The sequence below is a fragment of the Kwoniella bestiolae genome, chromosome 3 (assembly GCF_000512585.2).
Source record: "Kwoniella bestiolae CBS 10118 chromosome 3, complete sequence".
In the NCBI taxonomy this organism is placed as follows: domain Eukaryota; kingdom Fungi; phylum Basidiomycota; class Tremellomycetes; order Tremellales; family Cryptococcaceae; genus Kwoniella; species Kwoniella bestiolae.
This window is the reverse complement of record NC_089243.1, coordinates 2,250,237-2,263,657: the sequence shown is the minus strand read 5'-3', so window position 1 is coordinate 2,263,657 and position 13,421 is coordinate 2,250,237. Positions and strand designations below refer to the sequence as shown.

Sequence of the window (13,421 nt, the reverse complement as noted above, 5' to 3'; positions counted from 1 at the left end):
TCCACAAACTGCATGCTCGCTCTTCAAGACCAATTACGGGTCTTTCGACATCACTCCCTTGTTCTCATTTTCGCCGCGTCCGAAACCGACCATGTTTCAAGGAGGGTTTCTGGGACCCTCCAACCAGTATATGTCATTACCTCAGATTACCCACGTGACTGTCATCTATAGCTTTCTTGTCGACAATTTCCGATCCCATCTCTGGCGATTCCAAATACTCTTCGTCCAGGGGGACTTTATGTCTCAGCTCCCTTTCGTGTAAGATCTTTACGATAACAAGGAGAACCAGAGTGATCAGGACGACTACCCACATATGTCAGCTTGCTCCTATGTTGTGGTACTCACAAGCAAAATTTGTAGGGAAGCCTCTTCTAAAGGTAGGTGCATCCGTTTGCTTGAAGATTAACAACGGGATCCAAGCGCTCATGACGTATTGCAGACCGTTACTCATACCGATGACCAAGGCTGATAGACCTACATCAGCAATCCTGTCTAAATGAAGTGTCTAACCCTCAGAGAAGAACCTCTGAGCTCACCCCTTTCAAGCGGATCGGCCGAGCAGATCTCAGACCACCAGGAGTAAATTACGGCTGTCATGAGCTGTACACCAAGGGTCATGAAAGCGAACTGCTTCAGCTTGTAATTATCTGGCCATATGGCCAAGATACCACATGGGATCGCTCCGTAAACCATGGGACCGAATGTGAACCAGAAGCGGCTACCAGTGTAGTCGCTCAGGAATCCATAGAGGAGAGTGGTCACAGCCTGGATTACCGAAATGAATGTTGGCAGAATATTGATAAGTTCGACGGAGTACTTCTTGGTGGACTCTTTGAGGGAATCAGCGAAAATCTTAGACTCGGATTGTGGGTCTGCTCACTCAAGTAGATCCCGAAGTAGCTGGAACCCGCGCACTGCGTGGAGGTCAGCCTCTATTCATAAGGGGAGAATCGTGCACTCACACTTAGACCGTAAAAGATATAGGTCAAGGGTAGAAGGTAGACATCTAAACCGAACATCAGCCCCAAAGCCAGCATGTGAGTATCAATCTAAACACACGCCAATGAGAAAAGATCTTCCTCAACACCGATTTGCTGAACAAGCCATTCGACTGCACTCTTTTAACCTTTCTCATTCGTTCTTGGGCCAGCTCAAACTCCTCGTCTGTGAGATACCATCGTTTCCCGGTAGATGGATAGTCTGGTAGAACGAAGAAGACAAGCAATCCACAAGGAAGTGTTATGATCTGTGCGTATAGAACTAAGTATAAGTTCCATTGCTTGCTGCAGGGGATCTTAACGTACTCCGCAAATAATACTGAGTGAGGATCTTGTGTAAGCTTCCCTGAAGATGTTCACGCAACGGAAGGAGTCGCTCACTACAACCATCGCCATCCTTCCATCCCCCCATGACCATTGAGTGTCTTGTAAACGGCAGCCTCTGTTCGGGTTCAGTATAATCCTCAGCATTCACAGAGACAAACTCACGCATGTAACCGGCAAAAGCCACACCTGCTGGAGCCGTGAAATGGAAGATCGCGGTCCTACAATCATTCAGTATTTGTCGTATCGAAGATCGCTCACCTTTTGGCTAATTCAGTAGGTGTATACCATGATCCCTGTGTTCGAGTCAGCTTTGCCGTATCGCGAACAACCCCCCGAAAGCACTCACCAGAAGATAAAGTCCGACCGGGAAGAATGCGCTTTCGAAGATCCCGACGAAGAAACGGAGTGCGTACATTGTGCTTGTGTTCTGAGCTCCAGCTTGAGCGAAGCTGATCATTTCAAACAGTCAGAATTGCCCGCGAGGTCATAAGCACGTGCAACGGCTCACGTGAAAGCTGCCCATGCGACTTCGCATCCTCCTAGCCATAGTGAGGGTCGTACTTTCTGCACAATCAGCTGAAACGTTCGCATAGTCAGTGTTGCCGTTGTTTTCATAAATCTATAGGCTCAAGACCCAATGGTAAGCTTACGGTTGAGGGGATTTGCATGATGGCGTAAGCGGCAGTATACAACGAAGTCGCGTAGCTGAACAAAGTGTAAGCAGCGGCCTCGTGAATGTATCATATGGTCACTCACGTAAGTTGGTTGCCGTTCCATCCCAATTCCTCTTTTAGCCCACTGACATACGCATTGTTCAAATTGTTTTGATCTAGGTATTTGCAGAAGAACCCTATTTATATACATAATTGATCAGCCTCGATCCACTTCGCGAAGGGGTGCTTGCTTACCCAGACATAAGCAGGTGAGCATCGCGGTGTCCAATTTCCATAACAGCCTTCGTTCGGCTGCTGACTTCAAGTGAGTGTCACTGTCCCATATGAAACTTCTGAACCTGAGCCAGGGCGATTGTCTTGACTCTTTGTGTGTTGTGACTTCTGTATTGTTCGGAGCGACGTTATCAACGTCAAGAGCGGCCGACATGGTTGATGGCGCTGATGGATACTGTAGTCTGCTTCTCGAGACTGAGGGCTTTCCCTCCTTTCATTTCCGCCATGGCTCTCTATATATATTCTTTAATATGCTGTTTGGCACATTGTGAGTAATGAGGTGCTCTCGCATCTTCAACCGGTCTTAACCACGGCAATCCTGGTTTCTTTTGATGACGAGCAATTTCGTGATAGGAAAAAAGCGGAATTGTCCGTGATCTTATCTTGGTCGGACCTGACACACCGCAGCGTGACAGACATGTCTGAATTCAAGAGCCCCTATTGGACTGTACAGGAGAGCTCCGAGAACGTCGCTCATCTAAACGTGATATAATTCGTGGTATCGCAGAAATTGTGATTCGCCGGGAAGAACCGCCATTTGCGTGGTCGGCACGGATTGACCAGGTCAACGATGTGAGCTACTTGAGATTGATCTGCATCCTAATACAAATGTCACTCTGCTGCCAAAAGGAACATATGAATTAACAGCCGGGGCACTACAAAGCATGGGACGATCAGGTCGCGAAAAATATCACACTGTGTCCGCGCAAGAGGTGTGTATGGGAAAGTATATCATCGCCTGACATGCAGTCTCTCATCGTCGGAAGACGCGGTACTCCAAATAACGTAGAGGGGGGAATACAATGGCAGTAACGATTGCGCTGTCATTGCTGGTGTCAGCGCTGAGCAGCTATTCTTAGGAACTTCGAATGTTTCAGCTCACCTCATCTCGAAACCCAAATCCCCGCCATACTCCCCAAATAACTTGCCTACAGGCCCAATGTACCAGACTTGAGCCATACCCACGATAGCGGCACCCGCCCCACAACAGCAAGCGAATATTCCTGCAGCACCGATGGGCAATTGCCTTGGCTTATCGTATACAGCAAGATCGTACCCTCGAGCCGGACCAGACGAGTTATGACCATTACGATGGAACCAATACCGGAAGATGTAGTGTTCCTCAAGCACGACGATGACGAAGAAAGCGACCCAGTAGCCTAGAATGGCCAAGAAGTTGGATAGAATCTCCGAGAAGTGTTCTCGACCAGCGACGGCCGCGACGGCTTTGGGGAATGGGTCAATACAGCGCCATGTACCTCATATGCAAGACTCACTGTATATCACGAAGACGAGCACCGTCCACAGTGCCCGGGGTATCTTCTGAAACACCGGGAGAAGTGTCTGGAAGGAAAGAGCAGCGGAGTATGTGTTGGGGATACAATTGGAGATGATGCTGAACGCGAAAATGACGAGAATGAACTGAGTGAAGAATGAGCGCCAATCAATTTAAAAGACAACCTGATGACCTACCTTTCCTCCCCCTTTCCACGGCTCGAAGACTTCGCTCAACACGCCTCCAGCACTGCCCTCCTCAAAGGCCGCAGCATAGTCGGGGACCGTCATCAGAGCTGCACTCAAGATCTCGACGAATAAGAGTGGGACCATGAGGCCGAACCAAGTGAGTATGAACACTTTCCAAGGTTTGATGGTAGATGGGAGTCGACAATTGAAGTCGGCAGCCACTGGCGCCCAGCCCGAAGCAGACGAGAAGACGATGCCCTAGCAGTATAGGTTAGCGAGACCCAAGCCATCATATGGTGGAGATGCACTCACGCCGAAGCTCAGAAAGTCCCCAGCATATTCTTTCCCCGTCGCTTGCGATGCTTGCTGTAAATCCATCTGAAAGCCCCTCTTGCTTGCCAGACCCCACATGCAGCAATAAAAGACGAAGAGCAGAATCCATGCGTACCGCTCCCAGTAGTGCATGGCTACGAGGGGGGAATCAGCATATGTGATCATTCGGATCATCACTCTACTCACCATTGTACCCAACAAAACACAGGACCAAAGCCAAAACCCCGACAAGTACGATTGACGCTTCCAGAGGTAATTTCCCGTCCGAGACGTTGGTCAAAGTTTGACCGCCTAGGATCACAGCAGTAACGCTGAAGCCGAGTTGCGTAAGAATATTGAGGAAAGAGAAGATTGTCGCCCCAACGAAACCCATGGTGTATCGTGTGATGACCATCGTCCGAAGACCAGTTTTGGGACCGAGTGTCGCGATGAAAGCTGTACATGCCGCCCCCAAAGCGGTAAAGGAGACAATGGCGGCGACAGCAGAACGGAACGTGAGGGTGTAATAGGCTTGAGCCAGTAGCTGGCAGCAAAGCATCAATATATCAGCGACGGCACAGCCAATGCGAGACAGCATTCACTCACTCCGATAGGCACAGTCGATACCACCATATTGACACTCCACCAGAACAATAACAAGCCTATGGTATGTTGACCGTTTCTCTCATCCTCTGGGACCCGCTCAATACCCCTTGCTTCCACCCCCATGTCGAAGATTTTGCGCAGCCTACGGAAGATTGGATTTCGACCGGCGACATCGTCTTCTCTAATGACCTCTTCCGGGGACGCATATGCCGAGGATACGGGATCGACGTTGCCTTCCAGGTCATTTGGGTAGGCTTTACCATCCCAATCTTGTTCAGTATAAGTTGCCATGGTGAGCGTGCATGTTGTATATGCTCCATGAACATACTTCAGTGCTGACCCATATAAAGTCTCGTACACGCTACGCTGCATGCAAGAAGACCGACAACATAAAATTCAATGTGAGCATGTGGGCGATTAAGGAGCTCGCTGCCGTGATAAGGGCAATATTGCACCATGGTAAACGAGACGTGCTAAAAATAGTCTCCGTTAGTTTCGGTTAGCTTTTTCTCGATACGAGTTTCACGGGATTTGGAAAATGGTGTCGCGCGGTGCAGCCATGTATCACGAGTGACAGGATGGAGCAGAAGTGTATCTTACCGGAGGAGCAGATTTGGAAATATTGGCTCCAAGATAAGTGTCTTATCAGCGGCGATCGCTACGTGCCGGGGATGACGCTGACGCAAATCAGAACGATTAGACTTTCCCCATATGGGTCCGCTAGTGCTCTCCGTGCTTTTGCTCTGGTAGTTGAGCCTTTCAGACGCAGATGCTCTGCGTATGTTGAGCTTTATTCTTCACGATGTGGGATCCTCTCACATACAGCTGCATCTTGATCACTTGCGCTTAAAACGCCGACATATACCTCAAACGTCTTCTGCATCAATGGTTCGAGTCACTTGGTGCATGATCTGGAATAAGTGGGTGTATGGCCATTGGTTATGCTTGGCATATAGCATCATCAACCCCTCCTGACTTCCACTTTCACGTGGGATATGAAGACGATCATCTACACATGTCCGGACTGAACAAGGACGTCAGCTTGCGCTGAATATCAACCCGAAAATCGAATGGACTCACGATTGACCTCGGAGCATATGGCTCATCGATATAGGCCTTCTCTTCAGGGGTGAGCTTGACGTCAAGGGCACCTGTAATGTACTTTAGCACGCACTCATAGTCGTTTGAAATGACGGTATTGCTCACCTATCAGCTCCTTCAAGTTATCAAGACTTGTCGATCCAACAATGGGAGCGGTAATGAAGTCATTGCTCAGTGACCATGCTAGTGCAACTTGGGCCATACTGATGCCTTTCTTTTTGGCTATCTCTTCTACACGCTCGTTGATCGCTTTTCGAGAGTCGTCAGGCTTATCGTGTCCTCTTCCCTTGTAGTTACTAGAGTTCTCCACATGAGCATCGCATGAATGGACTTCCCAAAAGGACGACTCACGCGTCCGTCTTCACTCGAACAGTCTCTTCTGCATTCCATGGTCTGGACAAGAAACCACGACATAGTGGTGACCAAGGAATACATCCTACATTGAGAAGCTGTAACGATGGAGTCAGTTCGAGAGTACGCCAAAAGTCAAGGGATATAGTACTTGATACTCACCTTGAGGGTCGGCATCATTTCCCTTTCTTCCTCTCTGTACGCAGCGTTGTGGAAGTTCTGCATGCTGATGAAGGGAGTCAACTTGTTATTGATGGCGTAGTCTGTGATACCGTATGTCAGCAACCTGAGTTGCAGAGGTTCTTCAATGGACTCACTTTGCATCGCTTGGAATTGGTAGGCCCAACAACTGAAAATGACAATTACTTAGCTGCCTGCCAACCATTCAAGAAATTGACATTCTCACCTGGACATTCCGATATATCTGACCCATCCTTTCTGTACCACATCGTGTAAGGCTTGCATCTAGGCTGTAAATCAGTTTACGTTTTGCCCCTGCAAAGGGGATAGCTTACAGTTTCGGCGATGGGAGTGTCATAGTCGAAACTATTGGGACGATGTTAGCTGGCACATAACCCTGACAAGCATTGTACTTACCGATGACACTGCAAGACATCGATGTAGTCCAGTTGTAACCTCTGCAGAGAAGCTTGAACAGCTTCGAAGATGTGCTATACTGTCAGCGATGTAAGAGGTAGCCCTACATACCTTTCGACTCAGACCTCTTCCATTGGGATCGACCTTCGCTCCGGATCCAGGTCGGATGACCGGGTTGAAGAGCTACTCGTGAGTCAGTGAAGATCGAGCGTGCAACCTGATGCATACCTTGGTGAGGATTACCAGACTTTCTCTCGGGGCCTATACATTATAACAGTAAGCTTGTATCGGTGAATGCTGATTACATGGACTCACGTTAATCTCCTTGATGGCTTTCCCAAGTACCTCTTCGGACACTCCTCCAGAATAGCTATATCACCCTTTCAGATCAGGTACTCCTCCTATGGCAGATACATCACTCACACGTCGGCAGTACTGAACGAATCGTTAGCGATAACGCATGGAAGACTACGGGTTCGAACTTACTCAAACGTGTTGATACCAGCTTCATAAGCGAACTTGATATGCTCGATACTAGTCTTTTCGTCAAGCACCCATCCTTGCCATCTGCATCAGACGCTATCAGCTGTTGTCATGACTGGCGGTGATCTACCAGAAACTCACTCCGGTGTACCGTATGCTACATCCTCCTGTCTTTCAGCGTAGTTGAGATACAGACATGCCATTCAGACTTACACATGCATCCCCTACATGTTTTGTGTCAGCTACGCTCTCAATTCGAGGTCCAGGTGAACTCACAAGATTAGTCGAGACACTTTGAGACCAGATGATCCAAGACGGACTGTACAACTGTCAACAAGAGATTCGTCCTGCGAAGGAGTTACAGCTCACCATATGGGATCTGCGTTTTGTTTTCAGTCGACATCGCACAGAAACTGTCTGCTGTGTTAGCGATTCCTTTTTTTTGGCAGTGCACAAAGAAGAAGAAGGAAGTCACAAATCTCGATTGTCCCATCTGTCTCAACCTTACCAGTACACCTCCACCTACCACTACACCTTCTCGGTCATATGCGGGCCGGAAGATAACGTCGTAGCACGTAATGATCAAAACAACGGTGACTACCGACTACCATTGAACAGGCAGAAAGATGTTCATAGATGGGGAGGGTATGGAAGACACGGGATCTCAGACACCAACCTCGAATCGAACGAAGTGCGATGCATCGGCACACGCTGAATTTATTGTTGGGCACATACATGTAGGAAAGAGACGCGCATGAGAGATACCGTGGAACAAGTCGCTGCTGAAACGTATATCACGCGTTGCAGTGACTATCACACTGGTATGAAACTGGTGTTAGCGAAAACCCAAAACAATGCATCCAATTCTAGTTTCTTCTAGCCATTCTATAAATCGATGTAGATACATATTTCTCATCGCACAAGCCTAGTATCCTAGTATCCCTTCTCAGGATCGACCTTGTTGATAGGTTTACCTCCCTCTCGAACCCTTTTAACGTTCTCCAACAACAGATCCGCCCCTACTTCGAAGTATCCCTTGACATTCGACGAGGTGTGAGGAGTGATGATGACTAGAGGATGGGTGTAGAGCGGATGATTGTCTGGCAATGGTTCCGGATCGGTCACGTCGAGGGCTGCTCCGGAGAGATGACCTTGATCGAGCGCTTTGATGAGTGTTTCTGCGGAAGCGGTCAGCGTGGTCATAGATACGAAACGGCATTTGTCATGCGAGAGAAGTGATGCATAGGTCATGCCTACGGTACTCACCAGACTTGAACAGATCACCTCTTCCTACATTAATCAAGATAGCATCCTTGGGTAAGGCCTCTGCACAATCAGCAGGTAAATTAGCACAGCTCATGTGTATCCGATGTTCGTGGTACCGTGAAAAGTGCTTACCGAAATGTTCGTCCTTCAACAAGTTCTGAGTCTGAGGAGTAGATGGTAAACTTGCGATCAAGATGTCCGACTTGCTCAAGAAGGTCTTGAATGATTCGGGATCATTGGTAGAGTAGTAAGCGGATGGGATGATGCCTAGAATCATATAATGGATCAGCGTCATATTCCTAAGGCCAGGGGACCCCCTCGCGGAGAACACCTAGGTGGTGTGTTGTATCAGATTATCACTCACCCTCCTCATCTCCTGTTCCAGGAATGATAAATCCCTCATCTTTCCTCTTTTCCCCGGTGGAGTTCGCAGCAATCACATTAACATTGAAAGCCTTCAACAGCCTAGCGGTCTCCCTCGCGATATGTCCGTAGCCCAGTAATCCTGCGGTCTTGCCATATAAAGTTCTTCCCGAGTTGCCAAAGTCTCCTGGAGGGGGTGGTGGGAGTTGAGGGATCTCTCGGGTCCATTTTTGCGTGTGCTAGATGTGGAATTCGGGAGGTGAGCTGCTGTCAATGGGAAAGACCGTTCAATGGCCAAACAAGCCATCCTCTGCCATCTTTTGGGGAGAGCGTGAAATATTTACATACTCTTAGGTTATAAGTCTGCAAGTAAAGGTGCATGTACACTGTGGGAAAAATCAATGAACAGAGTCAGCGAGTTGAATTGTCCCCTGATGATTGCCATCTTTGACCGAAGGTGGGTGACGGACGACGGCTAATACTTACAGCTGATACTTTGTGACAAGATCCACTGAGGTATACTCAAAGAATGGATACCTGAAGCGGACGAGATGGTAATTTGTTTTCTCGCTTGTTCGCTGCTCAGAGCTGGTGAGTTGAGGGCGGTATTCGCACCGGCTGGATAACACGGAGAAGCAAGTGTCAGTCGCGGACAGTCCCAGCATGGAGATCTGGAGTCAAGGCCCAGAGAACCGGCATGACAACGGATAGATGCAAGGGGATGGGCGAAGTTACTCACCACTAGTCAATTGAACCAATTTCACGTTCGGTATATCCTCAAATTTCAGATAATCAGGTATACCCGTATAATTGCTATACCATACATCTGCTTTGGACGATAACTCCTTTGGTACCTTGTCTTTACCACCTGGAGGGTAATGATGCACCGACTTGAAGTGAGTCTTGACCTCTGCTAGCTTTCCGGGAGAGAGGGGGCAGGTGATGATCAGGTTGGAAAGGGAGGGAGCCATCATGATTGGAGTGGTGTGTTTTGGAACTCAGCGATGGAGGGAACGATGTGAAGTAATGAGATTGATTGTTATAGCCTGAGTCCGTTAAGGATGTACAGGTTTATACAAAATGTACGTGAATGATGCGATAAGATGTCAACATCGAAGACGAAAAAGTGAGATCCGAATGGTGTTCGGTGTTGTTTGATACAATATTCGGGTTTGACCGATGGTGAGATGATGGGAATGGAGTGATAAGTCATCATCGTACAAATAGGATCACGCCATGCATCTGCCAGAATCATGGTACTGGCACATTCCAGATGGTCACTTGAGTAGTCACCATGCGAAGTGATAGAGGTTTATTCAAGTGTAAAGCACAGATCTGCATGCAAGGAAGATGGAAAGTCATGAATAATACAGTATGTGAACGGACGTGAGAGATATATAACATAAACCTGGATCTTTGTATTTACCCCTGAGCCTCCTCATTCCCATAAGCGTTCGACTTGTGTTTCGGCACAAAGTTAAACCCATCATCCACTTTACCCAAGAACATCTCCGAAATCTTGACCCAATCGTTTGAGAAAGGTGAACTCAAAAGCGTCTCCAGCTCGTTCCTTCCTCTGTATGCTGGTGGTCGTTCGTTCAACTTGGCAGGTATTCTCTCTAAAATACCTATGGGGACATATCGACATTGGAAGGATAGTGCTTCGCATAGGAATCGACGGGTGGTGTTGATTCCTTGGGTGTCGGAACCCCAGTGAGAGAGACCGAATTCGGCGTACTAGGCAGACAATACGTTGTCAGCGAGAAGGGATCGTATGACTAGAATAGATGTGAATGATGCCGAGTGGATAAGGGAAAGTTACAACGACCATTCCAGGATACTTTGTAATCGACTTTTGATCAACAAGGTCAAATCCCACTCACCTTCCTGATCCCCTCCAACCTTTCAGTCGCCGATATATCCCATTCCCTCCTCTCCTTGATCTCGGTGAATATCCAAGGCTTGATCAAAGCACCCCTAGCGACCATCACACCATCCACACCAGACTTCTCCATCTCCTCATAATACCCCTGAGCAGAGAAACAATCACCATTTCCGAATATAGGTACCGGTGCCAGATTGGCATCTTTAAGTGATTCTCTCAATGTCTCGGCGCAGGTCTTGATGTAATCCCAATCTGCGAGTTTGGAATATCGTTGTTGACGGGATCGTCCATGGAGCTGATGGCGGGTATAATTAGTACAGTCAGTCATGTATTCTGCGTCAACGGCTGCGATATATGCTGAAGAAACTCACAGTAAGAGCACCTGCTCCCCATTGAGTCGCAAATCTCGGTATCAGCTTGTGTGCGTTGGGTTTACCATTTGCAACACCGGTTCGCTGAGATTTTTCAATGTCAGCCACTCCATATCGTATTCCAACGGTGATCTCGATAGGACTCACGAATTTGACGGTCAGAGGTACTGCGAGAATTGGCGGATTAGTCAGTCAAATGCGAAGAGCTGTTGTACTGGGTCACTCACTATCTCCTAGCGCTCGATTCATACCCACCATCATCTTAGCCAATCGACCAGGTGCGTCCATCACTACGATCACATCCAGACTTGTCAGATGGAACTCCTAGTACGACCGAGAAACCAGCCATTACTTACATGCACTTCCAGCACCTTGATTGAACACGAGATCGATGGGGCAGCCCTATTCGTCATTTGCACAGTCAGCATTTAGATGGTAGTCAGCCAAGCAGAAGCGATCCTCCAAAGGACAGCGAATGGCTGTACTTACCATATTGATGTCCACAAAGTCTACGCCTCCATGCAGCGTATTCTTAATCAACTCAGCAGCAGGTACCATCCTATTCGCGAAACCGCCTGCTAGCTGTACACCGAACATTTTCTCACTTTCATGCCTTCTGCACAACGCCCATTCGTCATTGTGACCTGACACCAGCGGCTGTGCCAATGCCATTTCAGAGATGGTGATGGTTGCGCCGTAACCTACACATAGCCGACGGAAGGGCTGTGGACGTGAGAAGGAAGATCAGTATGGGCCCATTCACACGGTGTGAGAAGACATGTGAGGTGTCACGATATATATGTAGGCAACACGAATATTCGAGAGTTTATGATTGGAGTAGGATCGATCATACTCACCAAATTACCAACGGTGGTCAGTGGGGCAAGATACCTCCCACCCTCCCAGTTCAGCCTCTTCTTCTCCTCCGGTCTAAGCGGTACATCCATAACCTCGCTCTCACCAACCACATAACCTTTTTCTTCCTCTTTTTCCGCGTTTCCATCATTTCCATTCTCATTTAAAACATCCTCTGCATTGTGCATGGCTGATTCCTCTGATACGTTCATAGCTGATTCTTCATCCATCTCTGATGCGACTTTACGCTTGTTTTTAGGTGGCTTGGAGTTGTATTTGGGTTTGGAATTGGATAAGGTGAATGGTTTTTCGGGTTCGACTACTGATAGGTAGGCTTTGGAAAATGGGAAGTCGTACTATGATTGATGGTAAATCGTTCAGCAAGAGTCTCGTTATAGTGATATGGCGAGATCAATTGACAGGATGGGCAAATTATCGCAGAGTAAGATTTACCGAAACAGGGAGATACCCACCTGATTCCTCTTCAAGCTATTTATGACATCCCAATCTGCCCAGTTCGTTTCCTTATGCTTCCATTTACTGCCCTCTTTCTCCCCTGTCGAAAAATTCAACAACTCCCATTCACCTAATCGTGTTATTGGTCCAGAAGTGGATGCACCTTCATGAATTGGATCTTCCTGTGACTTTCTAACGTGACCACCTAAAAATCTACATCGCCAACCGTAGGGACAGTACCCAAGATCTTTAAGTACCGGACAGGTGGTCGACAAGTTGATTCTACTTCCTATCACATCTCCACCACCTCTATCCTCCTTGTCTTCCACATATGGGGATACATCTTTGGTTGTATCGTCGAAATTCAGATAAACGTCTTTAGGTTTAATCTCAAAGTACCCATCCCAGCTATGCGCGAATTTGCATGAATCTCCTCTCTCGCATGATCCAGTGGTTTCCCATGCTTTACATAGCTTTACGTTTGTCTCTCTTATCACGGGGAAATGCCTGGCTTTGTTCTGTCCTTTACGTTCTTTCTTGTTATGGTTGGGCTTTCGCCGTTTGCTATCTCTTGAATCGCCGGGAGTGGAGGTGGCTCCTTCGGCTAGATCATCTTGATCGAGGTTGTTGAGTGCTGAGGTTGATGATGAGTCGACGGTGGGTGTTTGGTGGATGAGGTATCTATCGACGCAGGCGATCAGTTGTGGTAAAGCGAGTAGGAGGAGATCACTCACTCTGGTTTGATGGGTGCTGTTCCTGCTGGGAGTGGTCTTGCAGAGAGAGAGGTCTCTGGTCTTGCGGTCGCTGTTGAGTCTGTAGATGGTTGTTCTGCTATGGTTGACATTGTGATTGTATATGATGATGATGATGTTGAATTATACAGAGATAGATCGATAAGATACTCTCAGTCTCTTTTTCAAAATTCTCATGTTCTTCGTATGAGATGGGTGGTAACCATGTGGGGCTCCAAAAGACGTGTCATTACGTAATTCTAATACACTCTACCAACCAAATGCGGCCATTCTTTATGATTGGTTAT

The 13,421-nt window shown here is 47.7% G+C and overlaps 5 protein-coding genes across 5 annotated transcripts; all 5 read right to left on the bottom strand.

The window, feature by feature from the left end:
- Positions 1 to 136: 136 nt before the first annotated feature.
- On the bottom strand, positions 137 to 2,426 carry I302_105551 (uncharacterized protein; the record flags this gene model as incomplete). The annotated part of the gene is made up of 15 exons (XM_065870104.1): positions 137 to 303; positions 346 to 465; positions 537 to 830; positions 881 to 914; positions 963 to 1,006; positions 1,060 to 1,246; positions 1,305 to 1,317; positions 1,380 to 1,440; positions 1,488 to 1,543; positions 1,611 to 1,618; positions 1,672 to 1,774; positions 1,834 to 1,901; positions 1,976 to 2,030; positions 2,082 to 2,175; positions 2,234 to 2,426. 15 exons carry the CDS (start codon positions 2,424 to 2,426, stop codon positions 137 to 139), a joined length of 1,497 nt encoding a protein of 498 aa, XP_065726176.1.
- Positions 2,427 to 3,026: 600 nt separating this feature from the next.
- I302_105550 (uncharacterized protein) lies at positions 3,027 to 4,945 on the bottom strand (the record flags this gene model as incomplete). Its single annotated transcript, XM_019195409.2, has 7 exons — positions 3,027 to 3,093; positions 3,156 to 3,498; positions 3,550 to 3,694; positions 3,746 to 3,994; positions 4,049 to 4,203; positions 4,256 to 4,592; positions 4,655 to 4,945. The coding sequence occupies 7 exons, from the start codon at positions 4,943 to 4,945 to the stop codon at positions 3,027 to 3,029; spliced, it is 1,587 nt and encodes a 528-aa protein (XP_019043122.2).
- A 718-nt stretch (positions 4,946 to 5,663) lies between these two features.
- Positions 5,664 to 7,589, bottom strand: I302_105549 (uncharacterized protein; the record flags this gene model as incomplete). The annotated part of the gene is made up of 18 exons (XM_065870103.1): positions 5,664 to 5,678; positions 5,735 to 5,805; positions 5,861 to 6,051; positions 6,107 to 6,204; positions 6,269 to 6,369; positions 6,424 to 6,455; positions 6,513 to 6,571; positions 6,622 to 6,652; positions 6,704 to 6,744; positions 6,815 to 6,886; positions 6,932 to 6,964; positions 7,019 to 7,073; positions 7,127 to 7,138; positions 7,190 to 7,270; positions 7,328 to 7,343; positions 7,400 to 7,410; positions 7,463 to 7,505; positions 7,556 to 7,589. 18 exons carry the CDS (start codon positions 7,587 to 7,589, stop codon positions 5,664 to 5,666), a joined length of 996 nt encoding a protein of 331 aa, XP_065726175.1.
- Positions 7,590 to 8,119: 530 nt separating this feature from the next.
- Positions 8,120 to 9,786, bottom strand: I302_105548 (uncharacterized protein; the record flags this gene model as incomplete). Its single annotated transcript, XM_019195407.1, has 7 exons — positions 8,120 to 8,364; positions 8,453 to 8,512; positions 8,585 to 8,719; positions 8,817 to 9,054; positions 9,164 to 9,201; positions 9,302 to 9,433; positions 9,555 to 9,786. The coding sequence occupies 7 exons, from the start codon at positions 9,784 to 9,786 to the stop codon at positions 8,120 to 8,122; spliced, it is 1,080 nt and encodes a 359-aa protein (XP_019043120.1).
- A 451-nt stretch (positions 9,787 to 10,237) lies between these two features.
- I302_105547 (uncharacterized protein) lies at positions 10,238 to 13,226 on the bottom strand (the record flags this gene model as incomplete). The annotated part of the gene is made up of 10 exons (XM_019195406.1): positions 10,238 to 10,552; positions 10,699 to 10,995; positions 11,072 to 11,155; positions 11,219 to 11,238; positions 11,299 to 11,361; positions 11,428 to 11,473; positions 11,561 to 11,794; positions 11,929 to 12,282; positions 12,400 to 13,063; positions 13,117 to 13,226. The coding sequence occupies 10 exons, from the start codon at positions 13,224 to 13,226 to the stop codon at positions 10,238 to 10,240; spliced, it is 2,187 nt and encodes a 728-aa protein (XP_019043119.1).
- Positions 13,227 to 13,421: the final 195 nt, after the last annotated feature.